The following is a 20,958-nucleotide window of genomic DNA, read 5'->3' on the forward strand; positions in this document are numbered from 1 at the left end:
AAACCACTAGAGTGATGCTGTTTATAGGAAAAGGCAATAAGTAACAGAGTATGACAAAACATTAACTGAATGAATACCAGCACATTTACTTACATAGTATAGTGTGGTTAAGTGTAAATCCGGGTTTTTGACTAGACCTTGTGGAGCCATGCATCCGCTTTATTTCACGTTACAGCCTCTAAAATATAAGTCTATGCACAGCTCTCTACTTCTCAGTTTATGAGTAACTCACATCCTGAGACATTCATCACACTAGACACCTGAGAACCAGATAAAACCTTGATCTAACTGTCTGTTGTGACATAAGCCTGGTGCCTTTTAGATAGCTCATTGATTATCCCTGTAGTTCGGATGGTCATTCATTATGCAAACAAGCACAAAAAAAGAAAATGAATGTCTGCAAACTGGCGACAGGTGAATTTTTATATTCTGGTCATACACAAGCATTACGCATTTTTCCTACCCTAACAAAGACCCTTCTGTTCGACTGGACAGCTTTAAAGTGCTCCAATATTTGTTTTGGGCCACCGTCTCTGTTGACACGTACCAACAGGAATGTTACTTAACAAACTTACCCTCCGCACAATGTGTCCTTCTTATCACTCCTTTTCCACCTGTTATTCAAGTGTGTGCTGTTATCTAGCTGACATACACCTAATAATAAAACGGACTCTTCAAGTCTGTTATTATACAACATTATCAGGTCACGATGAACACATGCCTTGTTGTGTGTGTTTCAGGAAGATAGATTGCAACTACCTTGCATACAGTGTCTTACGACGTAGCAACACAATCACTATTTGCTGTAAATGTGTTAGCAGCTGCCGTTACTGAGAATATCTCTATGCCACAGTTTAGTTTCAGTCCATTTCATGTCTTCCCATCCCACAGTTTTCTTTCTCCACCCACTGCTGATGTTACCTGGTTAGGTGGGTTGGGAGGGGGGGTTATAAATGCCTGAAACTCTCCACTGGGTTCGGAGAGGGACACAAGAGGGCCAACGCCTCTGTGCTGCCAGATAAAGGGTCATATACTGTTACTGCTCATCAGTCACTGTTCGACTCATCAGAAGAGAGTATTAGCAACGGGAGATCAGCTGAGAGGCTGCCGTTAAGGGATCAGCTATGCTTGGAGGAGTCCACACAGATTTGTTGGTCACGACTTTACTCTTCCTCTCTCAGACAGGGACTCTGTGCAGGTGGGTCTTAAATTTTAGCTGACATTTTATATTTTAATATTCTGTTGCTTGTGTTGAGAATTAATGAGATGAGACCAATCAGGTATTTTATAGATTTGTTTCAGAAGCAAATCTATTATTTTTGTAATCTTGTTTCTTTATCAGAGCTGAAAACGACTTGACATTGGTTCCTTTACCAGAATGGAGGACACATTCAGGTATAAAGTAGATCTACTGAGCTGTACAGAGTTTATATCTTTAAATTTGTCAGAAAAAAAAACGGCCAAATCTGTAAGAACTAACTCAACCCCCTTTTCTCTTGCATAGAGTATGTTACACAATGTTTCTACGACAGACATAACAATCTGAGCTGTGACTGGACGAGAAACCAACAAATATCAGGTAAAGAACATTAACTGCAGTAAACCCATGTATTAGATGATTTAAATATCAAAATAATGAAATTTTGTTTTAATTCAAAGTCGTCGAGTTATAGTTCAGTGGAGTTATGAGATCAGTGTGACACAGAGAGATTACCTGACCTTTCATTCCGTCCCTCCCTTTGGAGAGGATTTGTAACATCAGCCCACAGTTCTGTTTTAATCTGCAGACAGACTGTGACTGTGGCTGTGCTTCGCTGCATATCGCTAATTGATCTGAAGCAGACTAATAATCTTTTATAGCCTGGTGTTCTCCCAGGGGCAATCAACGTAAAGGGTCTGCACTTGGGCTTCAAATTTAGCACAAAAAACTAGTTTGCATTTAATGATAATTGCACCACAACAGATGTACTTCTTGATTTTATTACAATAACAAAAGAAAATAATTGGTTTCCCATTTGGGGTTAGAAAATATGACACAATATAAAAGCCCATTCCTGAAGTGTGTAGTTAAAAATATATTCTACTATTCATATTATGTGCTTTTAAAAAGAATGGAGTATCAATAACTAGAAGGTCATTGAATTTGTACTTTAGAAACAACTGCCAATGACAAAAACTATAGTGAGTGTAGTTAATATCTATTGAGATTCCAAGAGCATCTAGTGCATGATATTTTCTTATTGAGCTTTTTACCTCCAGTGGATGTTGCAGTGAGTATTTTTGAGAGTGGTCGGCTGGGCATGGAGGGCGAGGCCTGTCTGGAGTTTTGGTACCAGAGCCCAGTCACAGCTAATGGGTCTGAACTAAGAGCTTTCCTGAAAAGCAGCGACGGTCTGGTAGAAATATGGACCTCTCCCATCCTCCCCAGAAATTCATGGACGCAAGTGTTTGTCCCCCTGAATATCGTCAAACCGGAGTCTCGGGTAAAGAAATAAAGAAAAATGGCACTTTCCAGAGGATCTTTAAATGAACTGAAATGGTGAATCAATTATTTTAAATTATTTATATCTAAAGAGATGATCTGTTTACATTAGGTTGTACTTGAAGCAGTGGCCATGGCGGGACGGATCACAATTAACAAGATAGGTGTAAGAAGAGGCTCATGTGGTATGTATTCATTCACTCTTCTTAGCCATCTGAACGTCTGCTTTTGGTACCAATGTTAGGAAATAGTATAAATGGTGATAACAATGTTAATGCAAAACAGACTACAGCTGTAGTAACACATGTCAGATGACTGAAACTGCAAAACCCAATATGCCAGATAACCCTTCAATGTTTATAGTTGTAAAATATTCTTTCATCTATCTGGTTTCATTAGTTCTCTGTTTTAATTAGACAGAATGATTTAGATTTTTATGATTAAATCAACAAAACATGAATCCACGGATCACCAAGAGGAATAATATAACTTGAGATCATTAAGGAAATGTGCTAAATTCCAATAATATCACTACAGATTAATTAATGTTATTAATCAATTACTGTAAACCAGATGGTGTTGCAGTTACAAAGTGATTGTTTACTCAGTCATTTGCCTCACAGGGCCCCAGTGTGAATCTAACACAGAGTTATGGACGGATGAGTCCACCCGCTGCCTCTGCTCTGAGGGCCAGCTCTCCTGCACTCCCTCTCCGTGCCCACAAGGCCAAACCTGTGGTCCTCATAGAGGAAGCTCCAGAGGGATTTCCACCACTGGGACGTGTACAATACACAGTCACACAGACTGCAGCACTTTCGATGGAGTGCTGTTCCGCTTCATGGCCCCCTGCACCTACATACTGGCTAAGACCTGCTCACCCACTGAGGACCTGCCCATGTTCAGTGTGGAGGTGGTCAATAAGCAGAACGGGAACTCATCTCTGCCAGCCATTCAGCAGGTCAATGTGGACACAGGGAACATCAGAGTGTCTCTATTGAAAAGACAGATGCACCGGGTCGTGGTGAGTTACTTTAAAAGGGAAGCAGGAATTTAGAAAGGCACTTGCACTGTGATCCATTGTATCCTTCCCCCAGATTAAAATGTCATGCTGTCTCACAGAAACAGACCAGTTATGTCTGATTTATATTAAAAACCACAAACAAAAAACATCCAAAACAACCTCATTTAATGGTTTTTCCTTTTGCTTTAGAAACTAAACAATTTTGCCCATAAACTCTTTTTGGCACACTAATTCTTTATAGTCGGATTCCTCAGTTAAGCTATTCATCTCTGTCACACCACACTTCTGAGGACAATAGCTAAAAGAGGCAGCAATTTGCAGAACAACCCATGCTAAAGCACTGAATTAACATGTCTGTCAAAACAAATAGTATTCCTATTACCTTCATAAAACTGTTCTTCATAAGTACTGTTTATACAACTTCAGCTTATAGGCACCTTGTCATTATGCTGAAATGAGTGTTGAGCTTAGTATTGTACTAGATCATGCAGTTCCCATATCTGCAGTCAGTTCTACTGATAAACTGACTTTATCATAAGGTGCAGAGTTTAAAGTCAGTGTCCTGGCCTCCCAAGCACACTTATCAGCTATCTCAATGCTCAAAGATTTATCTAGCTTCAGTATCCTGCATTTCATAAAAACTGTCAGAAACAGTATATATGCTAATTGCAGTGGGTAAGGAAGACTCAAACTTCTCCTCTTCTTCAGGTTAATGGGGTCTGGAGGAAGCTTCCGCTGAGCCTCAGCAGTGGCACTGTCAACATCAAGAGTAACCCTGCTGCCGTTGTCCTGGAAACCAGTTTCGGTCTGACCGTTTCATTTGACAGCGCTGGGGCTGTACATGTCACCCTGCCGTCCGCATATTCAAATGAGGCCTGCGGCTTGTGTGGCAACTTTAACGACATCAGGGAAGATGACTTGCGCAAGCCTGATGGTACAAACGCCCAAGATGCTACGGCTTTGGCTCAGAGCTGGCAGACTGGGCAGAGCACCTCCTCCTGTGAAACTATTCTAGTCCCTCATCAGTGTGACCCACAGGAGGAGTCCGGGTACACCAGTGAGTTGTACTGTGGCAGACTCCTCTCTAGCACCGGGCCCTTTGCGGACTGCCAATCAGTTCTGGGGGCAGAGAGTTACTTCAGGGCCTGTGTGGTCGGTATGTGCTCTGCTCATGGGGACCCAGCGGTGCTATGTGAGACATTACAGGTCTACAGCGATATCTGCAAGGAGGCTGGTGTCGCTGTGCCCATGTGGAGGAACTCCACATTCTGCCGTATGTTACTTATTGACATTGAAATAGAGGCAAATAATGAGTAATAATTGAGTGACATTAAAGTCAGCCTTTCTTTTCTTGTGTCCCCTCAGCCCTTCAGTGTGCTGAGAACAGCCATTATGACTCATGTGCTTATGGCTGTCCAGAGGTGTGCTCCGGTCTGGATTTAACTGGCTCTTGTGGAAACTGTGAGGAACGATGCGTGTGTGACTCTGGCTTCAAACTCAGTGGGGGAAAGTGTGTCCCAGCAGAAGACTGTGGGTGCTGGTACAATGGGAAACACTACGAGGTAAGTAAACTAGATAAAGTAAAAACAACTTAATATTCACCTGTTCTTATCTACAGGTCTATAATTTATTACACACCTCCTTGTCTCTGCAGAAAGGAGACACATTTGTGGAAGGAGAGTGCGAGCAGCAGTGCCAATGTAGGGGTAATAATGATCTGTGGTGCACCTCAATGCAATGCGCATACAGAGAGGTTTGTAAGGTCGAGGAAGGGGTCAAAGACTGCTTCCCATTCAAACCCGCCACCTGCAGGGTGTATGGCGATCCGCATTACATCACCTTTGACAAGGTGGCTTATGACTTCCAAGGAGGCTGCAGTTACACTCTGACTACAACATGTGGAGAAGAAGGCTCAGTCCAGTTCACTGTAATTGGACACAACATGCATCCTCCCCTTCAGAACTACACTCGGTCCAAGCTGGAGGCTGTGACTCTACAGGTGGAAGATTTTTGCCTCACCCTAAATCAAAGTGGAGAGGTCCATGTAAGCATGAAAACACTTTACAATATAACAAATAAACATAAACCGGTGTGTATGATCCTGAACAGCTTCCAGTCAATGCATCCCGTGGACTGCATGTGGCCCACTTACTGTTTCACTGTGTTATCGGAAGTAATTCATTAATAGCAGTGACAAATTACTTTAGTATCAGCACACCCGTTAATAGAGTCAGTTATTACTCAGTGTCATTGGAGGAAGCCTTTTGTTTGTCATCTGGGGCCTACAAGAATACACAAACTAATAACTCGCCCACTTGACTTTACCCTGAACAGTTATTTGAAAGATAACTGGTTGCACTTACTATCCCAGTAGAAAAACAATATTAACAATTTGTGTTTGCTATTTAAAACCAAACAGTTCTTACTAGAAAAAAATCTGTATAATTAATGGCTTTTCCTCTCTCTAGGTAAATAACAGCCGTGTCCAACTCCCCTACATCACTGATGGAACCTACGGCTTAATACGGGCCTACATGAAGAATAATTATATTGTTCTGGAGGCGGCCTTTGGCCTCCGGGTGATGGTAGATGGGCAGAGCAGACTCTTTGTGCAGGTGGATGAGCGCTACAAGTACGAGCTGTGCGGACTGTGTGGCACCTACTCCGAATACCAGGGCGATGAATTCGTAACCCCAGGAGGCCAAAACGTTACAGAGCCATTTGAGTTTGGTGACAGCTGGAGGGTGCCGAACCATGATGAGTGAGTTATTTTACACTGCAGGGTATCAGCACACTGAATAAATGACATCATAACTCCAAAAGGAAAACGTAAATGTCATCAAAAACAAAAAAGACTAAAGTACACAGTGGGTGCTGAATGTTTTCCCATTCACCTTAGTCCTAGTTTGTATTGAGTGCTAACAGCATGATAGTGAACCTGAAAATGATGATATCCGCTAACATCTGCATGTTAGCATTGTAATTGTGAACATTTTAGCAATCCAACATTTGCTAAAAGCTCCACTAGAGCCTAACAGAGCCACTTGCATGGCTATTGACAAGGAATTGCAAGAGGCAATAATTTGCATTAGTATCAGCATAAAAGTTCAGGTATCAATACAAAATTATTAACCAAACCACCACACCTTACTTTATTGTTTGCATCATAATTCCAAATGTTTAACCTGTTTTATTGTTTGAACTTTCCCCTCCAGGTGTACTGTCTATCCAAATGACCCGAGAGTCTGTGACTATGATGAAGAGAATGATGCCTACAATGAGTGTAACACACTACTGAAGGATGCCTTCAATCCCTGCCATGAAATTGTTCACCCCGACATCTACCTTAATAGTTGTGTGTACGACTATTGTGCCACAAATGGGGACCAACACACCTTGTGTGAATCTCTGAAGTCCTATGCAACAGCATGTCAGGTTGCGGGAGTGAAGCTGCCCTTCTGGCAGGCAGACACAGCTTGCGGTTAGTAACATAAGTTAATAACTAAAGCTTAAATGTGAGAGTGTGCACTTATAATGGGTCTGATTAATTAATTCGTCAAATATTTCTAAGAAAAAATTAATTGCTCTTAATCATAAACTTAAAGTAAATAATTCTGTTAAATGTTGTGTATTGCTTCTGCTTCTCACTTCTTTGATCACAACGCAGGACTGGTCCATTGCATCTGCTAACTGTGCATCTGCTTTTTTCGTTTCGTCTTGTTAGTGATAAAAACAAGGTTGGAAAAAGCTAGGGCATCATAAATGCAAGGATGGCAGACTCAATTCAGCACAACTTAATTTTTTTATTTGCTTGCTTGCTTGTGTTTGTTTGTCCATTTCAGCTGAGCCCCCAACCACTACAGCTTCTCCAACAACCCCAACTTCTCCAACACCAGATCAGACTTGTAAGAGCATTCAGGGCTGGGAAGACTTACTTGCTACTGATTTAGGAAAAAACATAATTGGCAAAATCCAATTTAAATTTAGAAAAAAATATAATTTCAAAAACAATTATTACATTTTACTATGCTTGCCTCCTAGTGCAACTGATTTACATAATTTTAATATACATTTATATACATTTGAATAACACTGATATAATTATCTAGAAACTTGGTGAAATAATCATAGATAAGGTCATGATGCTCACAGTTTCCATTGTGTTTTTATGCTTTTAGTCTGTCCTATGAACTGTGACTTCGAAAAAAATCTGTGTGGATGGGAGCAGCTCATACAGGACAGTTTTGATTGGACAAGACATTTAGGACCCACCCCATCAAACCTAACTGGGCCAATGGAGGACCACACCACAGGAGGTAAAACACAGTGTTGGGATAAACTGTTATCTACTATCTGTAGGGTTGCCACATAAATTGCTCTTGCTTCATGCTCATTGTCCTTTTTATGGTTTCTCCAGCTGGCTTCTACATATACATTGAGGGCGACAGTGTCATCCATGGAGACTCCGCCCGTCTGATGAGTCCAAAGTGTCATTACAATGGCCCACTCTGTCTGCAATTCTGGTATCACATGTATGGTTCAGCTAGTGCAATGGCAATCAATATATACCTGCTCAAAGACAACAAAGCTACCAAGCTATGGTCCATGATGAACAACCAGGGACCAAAATGGCATCCAGGAAATTTTGACATCAGTGTGTCTGGTCCTTTCCAAGTAAGTCTGTCAATTAAAGACTATATGAGGGACACGTTGAAAACTGTTCTACGTTATTCTAATCAAAACCAATAATTTTATGTATGCTGTGAAGAATAGTTTGTATTTTATGGTCAACCCCGGTTTCAGATCATAGTAGAGGGAATCAGAGGCTCTGATGCGCAGTCAGATGTGGCCATAGATGACGTTTCCATCCACTTTGGCTCATGCTCAGGTGACATTAACCTCTCAAAAAGAATAATATATTGTATCATTACTTTTTTATATATTTGGTGCTAAAACATCAAGGTCTCAATTTATAATTAGTGATATCTCAGGTTTTGAACAAAGTCAATTATTTACTTTAGGCAGATTCCCTAGCCTGGTTGATGGAACTGAGCTTCCTTCCACAACTGCGGAAGTTCTCCCATCACACCCAGGTAAGCACACAGGAAGCTATATTTTATGGGTCAGTTGTTTCAGACAAGCTGAATTTTGGTTACCAATTAATGTTAATGTCTAGTCCAAAAAATACTGAATATGCAGTTTTTGACTGTGATCGAGTGTTACAGAAGTTTTTAGTAATTTGTGTAAGCAACAATACCTACTTCATGTTATTTTTTTTTCTTAATTTGTGCAGTCTGTAACATCGACTGTAGCTTTGACAGCAATCTTTGTAGCTGGAATCAGATGCTTACTGATGTTTTTGACTGGACATGGCAGAATGGTACCACACCCAGCCTGATGACAGGGCCCTCTACTGACCACACTGGTGGTAATACAATTTATTTGTGTTACAATCTAAAATGTGACAACAATAAACTGTGGTACAGATTATTCTGACCATGGTAAGTCTCTCTGAGAAATTTGGTTTCTTCTTAACTCTCATATAGCTGGTCACTACCTGTACATTGAGGCCAACAGCGCAACACATGGAGATACAGCTCGCCTCATCAGCTCTGAGTGTTCTGACAGTGGTCCTCAGTGTCTGCAGTTCTGGTACCATATGTACGGCTCAGCAGATACAATGGGCCTCCATGTTTACCTGCTACAAGGCCGACTGGCTAAGGGTGTCTGGTGGAAGAGGAATGACCAAGGAAATATGTGGCACTTGGCTCAGGTGGACTTCACTACAACTGGAACTTTCAAGGCAAGTTACTTATTAAAACATGTTTAACTCCCTCAAAATTGCTAATGCATGGGTTTTCTGTAACAGACATACTTAAGTATTAACCTGTGCACCAACTTTTAGATAATTGTTGAAGGGCGAAGAGGTTCCAATGATCAGTCTGATGTGGCTGTAGATGACGTATCAATTCATCGTGGACCTTGTGCAGGTGATTCTGTCCTGACATTCAGAGTAGTCCTAAAACAGTAAAACTAAAAACTTACTGATCGTTACTGACTTCACTGTGAATTGTTTCAGACTTGACTGAACCAAAAACCCCTGCTCCTGAGCTCCCTCCAACCATCAGCTCATCAGCCACACAACAACCAACAACAACTTCATCAAAACCACAACCACCATCAACAACTAAATTTATGACAACAACCACCATAACAACAGCAACTTCAAATCCTGATGACCCAATGACCACGAGACCTGATATTCCAACAACAACAGGACCACAGCTACCAATAACATCAAGGCCAATAACAACAGCTGCAACTGGACACAAAACCACAGCTACACCACACCCAAAAACCACAGAGGGCACAGAAGTTGAAACTTCAGAACAGCCAGTATCTGAAACCACAGTAAGACCACAACCTTCAACCACAACTCAACCAAAGCCACACACATCATCTAGACCACAAACCACAACCACAGAACACACAGAAGTTGAAACAACAGAACAGCCAGAACTTGAAACCACAGAAAAACCACAACCTTCAACCACGACTCAACCACAGTCACACACAACAGCTGCACCACTACCTCCAAGCACAGCTAGACCACATCCTCAAACCACTGCCGAGTCACAAACAACAAATAGACCACAAACTCCAACCACTACATCACAACCACAAACAACAGTTACACCTCAACTAACAACCACAGTTCAACCACAGCCTCCAACCACAACGCAGCCAAAACTGCCAACAACAGCTCCATCTGAGTCACAAACAACAAGCACTTCACATCCTCCAACAACAACTACATCAAAACCTCAGACCACAACTCCACTCGAGTCCCAAACAACAAGCGCACCACAACCTTCAACCACCACAGCTAAACAACAACCTTCAACAACAGCTGGACCAAAACCTTCAACCACGATGCAGTCACAAACGCCAAACACAGCTCCACCATCTCAAACCACTACAGCTGGACCACCATCTCAAACCACTACAGCTGGACCACCATCTCAAACTAATACAGCTGGACCACCATCTCAAACCACTACAGCTGGACCACCATCTCAAACCACTACAGCTAGACACCCATCTCAAACCACTACAGCTAGACCACAAACTCAAACCACTACAGCTGGACCACCATCTCAAACCACTACAGCTGGACCACCATCTCAAACCACTACAGCTGGACCACCATCTCAAACCACTACAGCTGGACCACCATCTCAAACCACTACAGCTGGACCACCATCTCAAACCACAACAGCTAGACACCCATATCAAACCACTACAGCTAGACCACCATCTCAAACCACTACAGCTGGACCACCATCTCAAACCACAACAGCTAGACACCCATCTCAAACCACTGGACCACCATCTCAAACCACTACAGCTAGACCACCATCTCAAACCACTACAGCTGGACCACCATCTCAAACCACAACAGCTAGACACCCATCTCAAACCACTGGACCACCATCTCAAACCACTACAGCTAGACCACCATCTCAAAACACTACAGCTGGACCACCATCTCAAACCACAGCAGCTAGACCACAAACTCAAACCACAACAGCTAGACCACAAACTCAAACCACAACAGCTAGACCACAAACTCAAACCACTACAGCTGGGCCATCATCTCATACCACTACAGCTGGACCACCATCTCAAACCACTACAGCTGGGCCACCATCTCAAACCACTACAGCTGGACCACCATCTCAAACCACTACATCTGGACCACCATCTCAAACCACTACAGCTGGACCACCATCTCAAACCACTACAGCTGGACCACCATCTCAAACCACTACAGCTGGACCACCATCTCAAACAACTACAGCTGGACCACCATCTCAAACCACTACAGCTGGATCACCATCTCAAACCACTACAAATGAACCTCAACCTCCAACCACAGCCAGACCCCAACCTCCATCTGAAACACAAACAACAAGTAGACCACAACAATCAACCACAGCTAAACCCCAAACCACAACAGTTACACCACAATCCACAACAACACTGAGACCAGAACCCACAACAACAGCTGGACCCCAACCCACCACAACCCTAAAACCACATCCACCAACAGAAAGACCTCAGTCTACAGTTACAACACAATCTACAACAACTGCTAGACCCAAACCACCAACTACAGCTGTGCCAAGTAAGTAAGACATTTGAATTCCCCTATTTATATAAAAAAAACTTGAACATGAACTGTAATTCCCATAATGCACAGGCTACTTTACACGTCACATGTAAGGTAACAAGTCACATGTGACCCAATAATTTAGTTCATTAAAGTATAAATTGGTTATGTAGAAGTTTTGTGTCATTTTCTGTTGTGTCTAAGGATATTCTCTTTCTCTGCCTAGCACCCTCTTGCCCACAAAACAGTCATTACACCACTTGCATCCCTGCCTGCAGTCCAACCTGCAGACACCTGAATGGCCCACCACGCTGCAGTGACAGTGACAGTTGTGTGCCAGGATGTGTGTGTGATGACGGCTTTGTGCAGAAAGGGCAGCGTTGCGTGCCTATCCAAGAGTGTGGATGCGTGGACAGTAGTGGCAACAAACATCATGTGAGGGAATAACTTTTCACCAATATGACTCACACAGTGTTTGAAATACTTGAGACGATGAGAGCAATGCATGTGGACACTGAGGTCCAACCTGTACATTATCTTTCTTGACAGTTCAATGACAGGTGGTACACCAATCACTGCAGTCAGAAATGTGAATGTGAGAAAGACGATGGCATAGGGACGATTGACTGCGACGACAAAGACGAATGCGATGGAAATGCTGTCTGCCTTCAAAACAACGAGGGCGAATGGTACTGCAGATCTACAGGTGCTGTTAATGCCAACATTTAATTGCATATCTAAACTACATTACATCTTCTTCACCAACTTATTATTTACTCTTCACTCGTTCCACAGGCTTCAGTGAATGCACTATAAATGGAGACCCAGAGTACAGAACCTTTGATAAAATGAAGTATGAATTTGAGGGCGAGCACTCGTATGTGCTGGTCCAGACCAAAAACTTGCCGAATGACATTCCAGACGTCTACATCGTGGGCATCAATACACGCAGAGTAGATGATGGTGATGATGGTGATGATAGTGATGATAGTGAGCATCATGACGACAGTAGCAGTGAAGAAAACCACAGTCGCAGAGTCGGGGATGAAGAGAAAGATGATGATGACGGCGATGAAGCCGATGATGACAATGACCGCAACGATCGCAAATATTATGATGACAGCGACGAAGATGAGGAGCATCCCAGATTACAAGAGCTTAAGATCATAGTGTACAATCACACTGTGGAGATGAGGAAGAATCGAGAGCTGGTCGTAAGTACCAAGTGCTATTTTTTTTTTTTAACAACACATCAACACAATGCTGCCATATCATTTTCTCAGATGCAGTATCTGGTACGTGGGATAATATCCCATTTCTGCCCGCCCACACACAATTATGAAAATACTAAGGGAAAAATGCAGCACTACTCATATAGGTTTATTTTACAGCAAGGTGTTACTATAGTGTTGAAACTGATGATGTGCTATATGCAGAGTAAAGCTGTACACAAAAGCATTGTGGACACGCATTTCAAAGGGAATCAATTTATAAATCAAATGGCAGAGTCATGAAGAGTTATTCTATGAACACTCTTTTTGAATTTCATAGCAAATAGTTCTTATAATATCAATCTGGAAAGTGTTGAACTGACCATCAAGCTGTTATTTTTCCCCATACCTAAGCCACACTGGTAGCACGGCTAAAAACTGGCTTTCCCAGAGTCAGGATTTTCATAGTCAGAGTAGGCACATCAACTTTGAGGATGAGTGGGGGTGTCATCTTCAGTATAGTCAGGTGCGTGTGGTTCATTGGTACATGTTTTTTCTACGTCTATATGTTTAGTTTTTATACACACAATCCTCATTGCCAAAGCCTTTTCTTCATTATATCTGACTTGATATCATAATAACCTGGGATGTGAAAACATTTCTACACAATCAGAGAAAGTAAAATAAAATAACATCTTGATCCCAACACCTTGTGAAATTCTAGCACACAGAAAAGTGTGGCAAGACTCTTGAGGCCAACACAAATGAGTCCTGCTGCTCTGCCTGCCTCCTTGTGTCCTTCTGCTTATATCACCTTCCTCTACTACCATCACTATTAGATTTGCTGTTCAGTCATTATTAGACAAGAAACAAGGAATGAAAGTGTTTTTCTGAATGCTTACACACAACATAGATAATCATACAGGAGCTAGCTATATTCACACGACTCTACCTGTCTCTCACTGACACATCCCCTTCTCGATCTCCCTGCAGGTGGATGGAAAGAAAACCAAAATGCCTGTCTCACCGACCGCTGGTTTAAACATCCGGCAGCATTCATCTCGCATCTACCTGAAGACTGACTTTGGCCTCTCAGTGGAGTTTAATGGACGCAGCTCAGCAGGTAACTAATCTTCACCAACAGAATTAGCAGTTCTGAAAATTGTAGGATTCATCACAAACCATTAAATCACAGTTTATTATTAAATTCCACAGCAAGTAATTATTTTCTTGGAGAGAGGCATTGAATTAAGTGGCTTTGTGTTGTTTATGTGAAAAGTATGGAAAATAATCATACCATGGAACTAAAAAGAGAATGTGGAAAAGATGATATTTTTCGTATTTACGTGACACCTGTCAGAGATGCTTTTGGTTTATGAACAGCAATTGATTTGTTTGAAAGGTGATGTATAAATAAAGTCTGATTGATGGATTGATATGTTTTCCCTGCAGAGATCATTCTCCCACACATATATAAAAGGAAAGTAAGAGGTCTGTGTGGGAACTTTGACAGTCAAAAGAGGAATGACTGGATGAAGCCGGACGGCACCATGGCCAGGAGTGTTCGAGAGTTCGGAGAGAGCTGGAGAGTGTAAATATCAGAAGGATAATATCTGTAACCTTAGAAGATATGAATAAACCTAAGCTTCAAAACATGACTAAGCTAAAAAACACCAGTGGCACTGAGTTGTCTTTTCCTCCAGCTGTTCAGGACAAAGTATCATAAAAAAAATACTTTTCTACAGCATCTGCTTTTATTAGGATTTGCATTGTTCAAAGAATCTGATGTCAAGACTACGTCTATTTTAAAAATGATTTTTCTTTGAAACCATCACATTTTCAAGAAATCAGTGACAATATATCAGACGTTGCTGTTTTTGTCACAGTCGAGCATACCATTTCTTCAAAAGCGATGTTCTTACAGCTGTGTAGATCTTTCACAGTAATGGCCACGCTGAACAAAAGGTACAATACAGTGTTTGAATGATGAGAACGTATGTCTACATATGGACACATGATACTGTTGAAAAGGGGTTGCATGTGCAATAAATGATTATTAAGAATTGTGTTTGTACTTAATTTGAATGACAGCACAATGGCAGGTTTTCTTTTCACTGCCTCAATTAAAATGCACTGTGGTAATTTGCGTCACCTTGTGTCTCGCCATTACGTCTGGAGTGTCGACACAAGGCCATTCCTGACATATCTAAAGTCAGACAGGGTGAACCAGTGGAACAAGTGAAACAAATCATTACAAAAATGATAGAGAACTTCTGAAACATGATATTATGATTACAACCAGGTAGTTTTTACCCCTTTCTGCTATCAGACAATGGGATTAGTGTCTGTGTCTGATGACAGATGTATAAATGAGCCTTGCCTACACTCAGAGGGCATACAGAGTCATGGATTGCTTTGCACTATGCTTCTTCTTCCTGATGGCGTTGTTTCCTCTCAGTGATGGTGAGTAAATCATTTATTTCACTCAGGAGTTCAATAAAGTCAGGTCATATTCAAATGTATCACATAAATGCCAAAGGATGTGATTAAAACTTATATTTACAATAAGGATGAACAATAAGTATAGTTAAGATGCAACAAACCAAAGTTTGATCAACAATGATGTGACTGTTATTTGAGCCATTTGTAAAAATGATCAAATAATTCAAATACTAAATGACTCAGACAATTGGATTCTTAAGTATAATGAGAAATAATTCAATGCTCACAAGTGTGTTGCCACTTCCAATTAAAAAAGAATCCTCTACTGAACCAGGTTATTGTCCTTGGGTTCTTTGTTTTATATTTAGCTGAACCACTGACTCAGTTTATGACTGAAAGCAACTAAACAGCCTCCACCTGTTTTTATATTATGTGCCGGTGTGTGTCACTTATCACTGCTAATTCTACCAACTTCAGCATGAAAACTCCTCCCATAAACACTAATAACTACAATAAAGTAATACTAATAATAACTTGCTTCATGAGATGTAATTGCATTAAGGTTTTATGGAATTATTCATCTAGAAACTGGTGACAAATTGTGTCTCTGAACAAGGACTTGCCTTTTATTAATTTTCTATCAAATTAGGAACCTACATTTTGTGTTATCCAACTGTTGACGTTGCTGTCTGGACACACACAATGAAAGTTTTTCCTGAATTCAAATGAAATGACACATCTTTGTCTCTTCTCATGTTGTAGCACAATCAGCGGCAACAGGTAATATCCTCAACCTGACCTTTTCCTGTTCCAACACTTCTCCTGTGCAACATATTCTGCGTCCACCCAAGATGCATCAAACACATCCCAGCTCTCACCCCAGTTTGCAGTGATCCCTGCCAGTGTTCGCCTGCCACTACCACCATAACATCCACACATACCTGCTGTAGAACAGGATGTGTAGTTAGGTTGATTACCGATCTTAAAAGAACACACGACTACATGCAGTACTGAGCCTTTGGTTTCTCTGCAACAGCTGTGTTGTGTGTGCTTCAGGCTGTGCAGGTCCACCAGTGCTGTGCTGCTCCGGTCAAAACTTCACCTGTTTCAGGGGGTGTTACTGTGACGATTTCTGCTCAGTATTCAGTGACTGCTGTGCAGACTACAGCTCAACCTGCACTTGTAAGTGATGGTGAAGACAAAAATTAGATGAGGAAAAATAATAAATAATAAAATGTTATGTCAGAGGGACCTCGCGATTAATGTTGAAGATAATGTGTGGTGAGAACGTGGGGAAAACAAAAGGGGGGATGTTTTTTCAATATAAATTATTGGACCTCATACAAATTTGACTTTCTGATAACAATCAATGTTTAAAGTGTAAAAATGAGCTGGACACTTGATCTGGGAGTTTTCCTTGGTTCAACTGTTCTGGTGCGAAATATCTTCAAAATATTGGGGAATTGAAAGTTCAGCTCCACCATTACACCCATGATTTTGTCTCCTTGGCGACAAAACAATGATAGCTAATACAATGAATAGCAATTTCAGTACATTTAAAAGATGGTCTTATCATGGCTGCAAGACTCATTGAAAAAAATGAATGAATCCTGGATGTCCTGTAGCAAAAACAAAGATCAAGAAAATGATAGACAATGACAAAACAGAAACGACACTGGAAATGTTTCCAGGGGACCCAAAAAAGTGAAGAACCACAGCATTGGACTCCAGCAAGGTTCATCACTTTTTTGGGTCGTTTATTTGCAGCGCATTTCTGTATCTGCACGTGTTGTGAAACAGCCCATGTGTCGTCCAATGGATGAAGTTGTTATCTTAATCTGCAGTGCATTGAGCTCTCTCTGCCGCTGTAAGTTTGAAAGTGACGATCTTTCTTCTCGATTACAGCTTCGGCCAGTGTACCTCCGAGCACATCAAGAAGCACCACGACGTCTACACCGGCAAATACCATCACAACCTTGAGATCTAGAGTTTCTTCAACAACAGTTGCTCCCACGACAACACGCAGCAGTGGAACATCTGCACTTCTGAATGTGAGCAGCACCTCAGTGTCTGCTCCTGACACACAAAGCAGCAACGCTACATCTGCACCAACACATGTGAGCACAACCTCAGCATCTACTGCACATAACACAACTGAGAGCAACACCACCCTGACGCCTGCATCCACTCTCTCCAATACAACAAACAGTAGCATATCTACACCAGTAGATGGCAGCACGTCCTCATCCACAACCGCTGCGTCTACAACACACTACACAACAAACAACACATCTGCACAGACAAACTTCACCACAGCGTCCTCAAGCAGTACAGCTACACCTGCATATGGACTCACACCTTCAGGATCCACAGCCTCTACAGCAGCAGGTTGGTCATTGATTGTCTAAACTGAATCTATAAACGATAATACTGATAATTTGTTGTTTTATTGTTGCATCAGGGTCAAACCCAACTATGATCCTCAGTGACTCATTTCCTCTAACATGTTCTCACAGCTGGAGCAACACTGTCAGAGACCAGTGCTACTCTGGGAACCAGTAGTGTCACATCTTCACCAGTAGAGGGAAGCACATCTGAGGTTTCCAACATGAACACAGATTCCCAGAGGACCAGCAGCTCACATAAAGGTGCAGTCAGTGAAACGCAGGATGCATCGATTTCCTATAATCATAATTGCATTCACACTGAGAATTATGAAAATGCGCAGTGCACAGTCAGTGTTCGCATTGACACATTCACGGTGGTCAAAAAGTAGAAGATCCAAGAAAGAACTTCTCACTCATTACAGTCACCATCTTGGCTACGTAGCAGAAAAAGAGGGACCACCAGTGAATTTTCAAATCTGTAAAAATGACAGCAAAGAAAGGAGGATACGTCGTTGGCGCCTGTGGAAGTAGAAATACTGTGCTGCATGAGAGAGGGGGCACACACAAGAAAGTAACATGCTGAATTTTGGTTCTTGCATGAAGTATAATTCATATTATGCATATGAAGAAAATATGACTTTTGTGAGGGTATTTCTTTATTTCATTGTCTTTCATGTATGGATGCAAATTAATGTTGATGGGTTTGATCTTATTGTTTGATAGTGGATGTTATCACTGTATATCGTATATTTGAGCATGCTGTTGACACATCAAATGGTGATGTGCAATTCAGTGCAACACAGAGTAAACTTTTATTTATCCTGCTTGTATAAGGAAAAGTGCGAAGCAGCTGGTAGATATTTTGTCAGGCGAGTTTTCGTAATTGTCGTCATTTAACAGCGTATTATATCGAAGTGTACTTATGGAAGTGAGACAGTGATGGACTACTGTTCTTTATTAACGTAGTTGATGTCTCCATGATAATATTTCTTCCTTTGTACTTTTCTGTAGATTACCAAACCGTGATTGTTCATCTTAGAGCTTCTGTTTTATCACATAGTGAGGAAAACGAAGATGTGCTTTCAGAGGCAGTATCTAATGTAAGTACAAACAACCTTTTAATAGGAATCATTATATTTAACTATCACAAATAAAACATACGCATTTTACACACTGTTGTTTCTTCAACCACAGCTTCTGACCCGGATCTTTCTGCGGCAGAAATGCGATGACTGCACCGTGGCCGTCAAACGCATCAAACTCACCTAACACAGCACATGCAGAGAAAACAGAAGCATGAATGTGGCTTCTGTCCAACATAACCCTTCATCAGAGGCTGTGTTCCACATATATATTCAGCACTATCTGCACCACATGACGTCAGAAAAGGCTGAGCAGCCAAAACCAAAGAAAGGTGCTTTTCAACTGAAGAGGAGATTTTACGTGGTATTTAAAGGAGAGGGAAGTTTAGTTACACTGGAAGCGGTGGTTATGGCCCATTTAAGCCACAGAGGTCAGTGAAAATAACTTAAACAATGTGGGGACGCTTCAAGTCAACAGGTCATCTCATTAGAAGGTGCAGAGTAAAACAACGGGAGGGAAAAAGTTGACAAATCACATTTGAAGAAGTGTTAGTGGTGGAAATCCACCAACTAATCGAGGGTATATAATGCAGACTCATGTCCAGTGTGTCAGTGTGTGTATCTGGGTAGGTGAGTGTGGATTGGTTGTGTGTGCGCGTGTCTGTGTGAGTTTGTGTGCTTGTGTGTGTGTCTACGTTTGTGTCCGTCTGTGTGTGTAGTTGTGTATGCGCATGTGAGTTTGTGTGCATGTGTGTGTGCATGTATGTGTCTGTCAGCCTTTCTGTGTGTGTGTCCCTGTGTAAATTTGTGTGTGTCTGTTTGTGTAACCCTAACCCAGCAACACTAACACAACAGCTTTAGTCTACACAACACAAACAAGCCTCCACACTGGACGAGCAGCTGAACCTCAGCAGTGATGTCAAAGTACAAACCATGTAAATAGACTTGACTCCGCAGAGACACATGGAACAAGCAGTGAGAGGATGTTGTGACTCACCTGCTTCACTCAGGCCCAGTCTCTCCTCCAGCATCCTGGAGCTGAACTTCTCTGTCAGCCCTCAGCTGGGTTTCCTTCAGCGGCTCCACTCTTTTAAATCCTTCACCACGAGCTCTGTCCTGAAAGGTTCCCTCTGAGTCGCAGCAGCAGACTCAAACAAGAGTAAACACGTGTTTGTTTCCATCTCAATCAAACTGCACCTGTTTCCGCCACTGTCGTGAGGGTGCAATATCCTTCTTGACCTCTTCCGTTCTCCAACATTAACCAGACATTGAAACGGAGAGGGGCGCTGTTTCACACATGTTTATATGTGGGGGTTTTTTTTAAAGTAAACTTTATGAAATTTACAACAGGTTTTCACCATTTCAACAATGGTCGTAAAGCAGAGTGTGCTTGTAGGTCTTAGGGGGATAGATGCTGGGGAGACAGCATTGTTTACTCAATGCTCCATACACGGGTTTACCTTTTTGCTCTTGAGAGAAAATGTCACTTAATCCCAACTTTTTTGTACCAGGGCCACATGCAAATAAATCTGAGGTTTTGAGAGTCGAGTCATAATATTATGGCCTTTTTTTTCATGAAAAATTGCTCACGTTAAAAAGTGAATCGATTGTCAGAATTGTTGCAGATTGATTGATTGTCATGTACTAATGAAATCATCCTGACAATAAAGCACAAAATATTAAAATGAGTTAACTTGAGCATTACATTTAAACATCAGATTTTACATTCACATCAAATATGAACGCTATGTCCCGAGAGTCACATACAACTTTTGATATTCGTTAATATTGATAATTATCAAGATAAATGGAAAATAATTGGAGATTTTGAGATTAAAGTAATTATTCTACACGAATAAAGTCATGTTATTATTGGAATGAAGTCATAATATTGTAAGAATAAAGTCGCAATATTTATTTTTTAACTTTAGAAAGGTAATATCTGAAGATCAATCTGCTCAAATGAGGAATGTGGAGCAACAATTAATTTACCAGCAGGTGGAAGCACATCCACAGTTTCCCACTAAAGGCCAGATTCCAGATCCATAAAGTCAGCAGCAGATTCAACCAGGTTACAGTCAGTAACACAAAACACTGTGTGCATTTACATTGTCACACTGCTCTCTTCAAATGTCTTAACAATTTAACAACAATAAATGG

The 20,958-nt window shown here is 41.4% G+C and overlaps 1 protein-coding gene and 1 long non-coding RNA gene across 3 annotated transcripts in view; one reads left to right on the top strand and one right to left on the bottom strand.

The window, feature by feature from the left end:
- LOC138405162 (uncharacterized) overlaps positions 1-20,045 on the bottom strand; it is a 31,842-nt gene extending 11,797 nt beyond the window's left edge. The window contains exon 1 of the long non-coding RNA XR_011238844.1: positions 19,796-20,045. This is a non-coding gene — a long non-coding RNA (uncharacterized lncRNA). The remainder of the gene's footprint in view (positions 1-19,795) is intronic.
- On the top strand, positions 969-14,950 carry LOC109638719 (mucin-2). Of its 2 annotated transcripts, XM_069511713.1 has the most exons (25): positions 969-1,198; positions 1,343-1,395; positions 1,505-1,579; positions 2,260-2,483; positions 2,595-2,667; positions 3,106-3,503; positions 4,212-4,776; positions 4,869-5,065; positions 5,158-5,547; positions 5,972-6,264; positions 6,719-6,984; positions 7,346-7,408; positions 7,682-7,819; positions 7,921-8,177; positions 8,307-8,391; positions 8,525-8,596; positions 8,797-8,931; positions 9,050-9,306; positions 9,409-9,493; positions 9,583-11,691; positions 11,903-12,111; positions 12,226-12,382; positions 12,472-12,890; positions 13,881-14,010; positions 14,340-14,950. In XM_069511713.1, exons 1-25 carry the CDS (start codon positions 1,125-1,127, stop codon positions 14,480-14,482), a joined length of 6,867 nt encoding a protein of 2,288 aa, XP_069367814.1. In that variant the 5' UTR covers positions 969-1,124; the 3' UTR covers positions 14,483-14,950. The 2 variants fall into 2 exon arrangements, with proteins under 2 accessions (XP_069367814.1, XP_069367815.1); XM_069511714.1 differs by lacking the exon at positions 7,346-7,408.
- Positions 20,046-20,958: the final 913 nt, after the last annotated feature.

Source organism: Paralichthys olivaceus, chromosome 16 (assembly GCF_024713975.1).
Source record: "Paralichthys olivaceus isolate ysfri-2021 chromosome 16, ASM2471397v2, whole genome shotgun sequence".
Lineage (NCBI taxonomy): Eukaryota > Metazoa > Chordata > Actinopteri > Pleuronectiformes > Paralichthyidae > Paralichthys > Paralichthys olivaceus.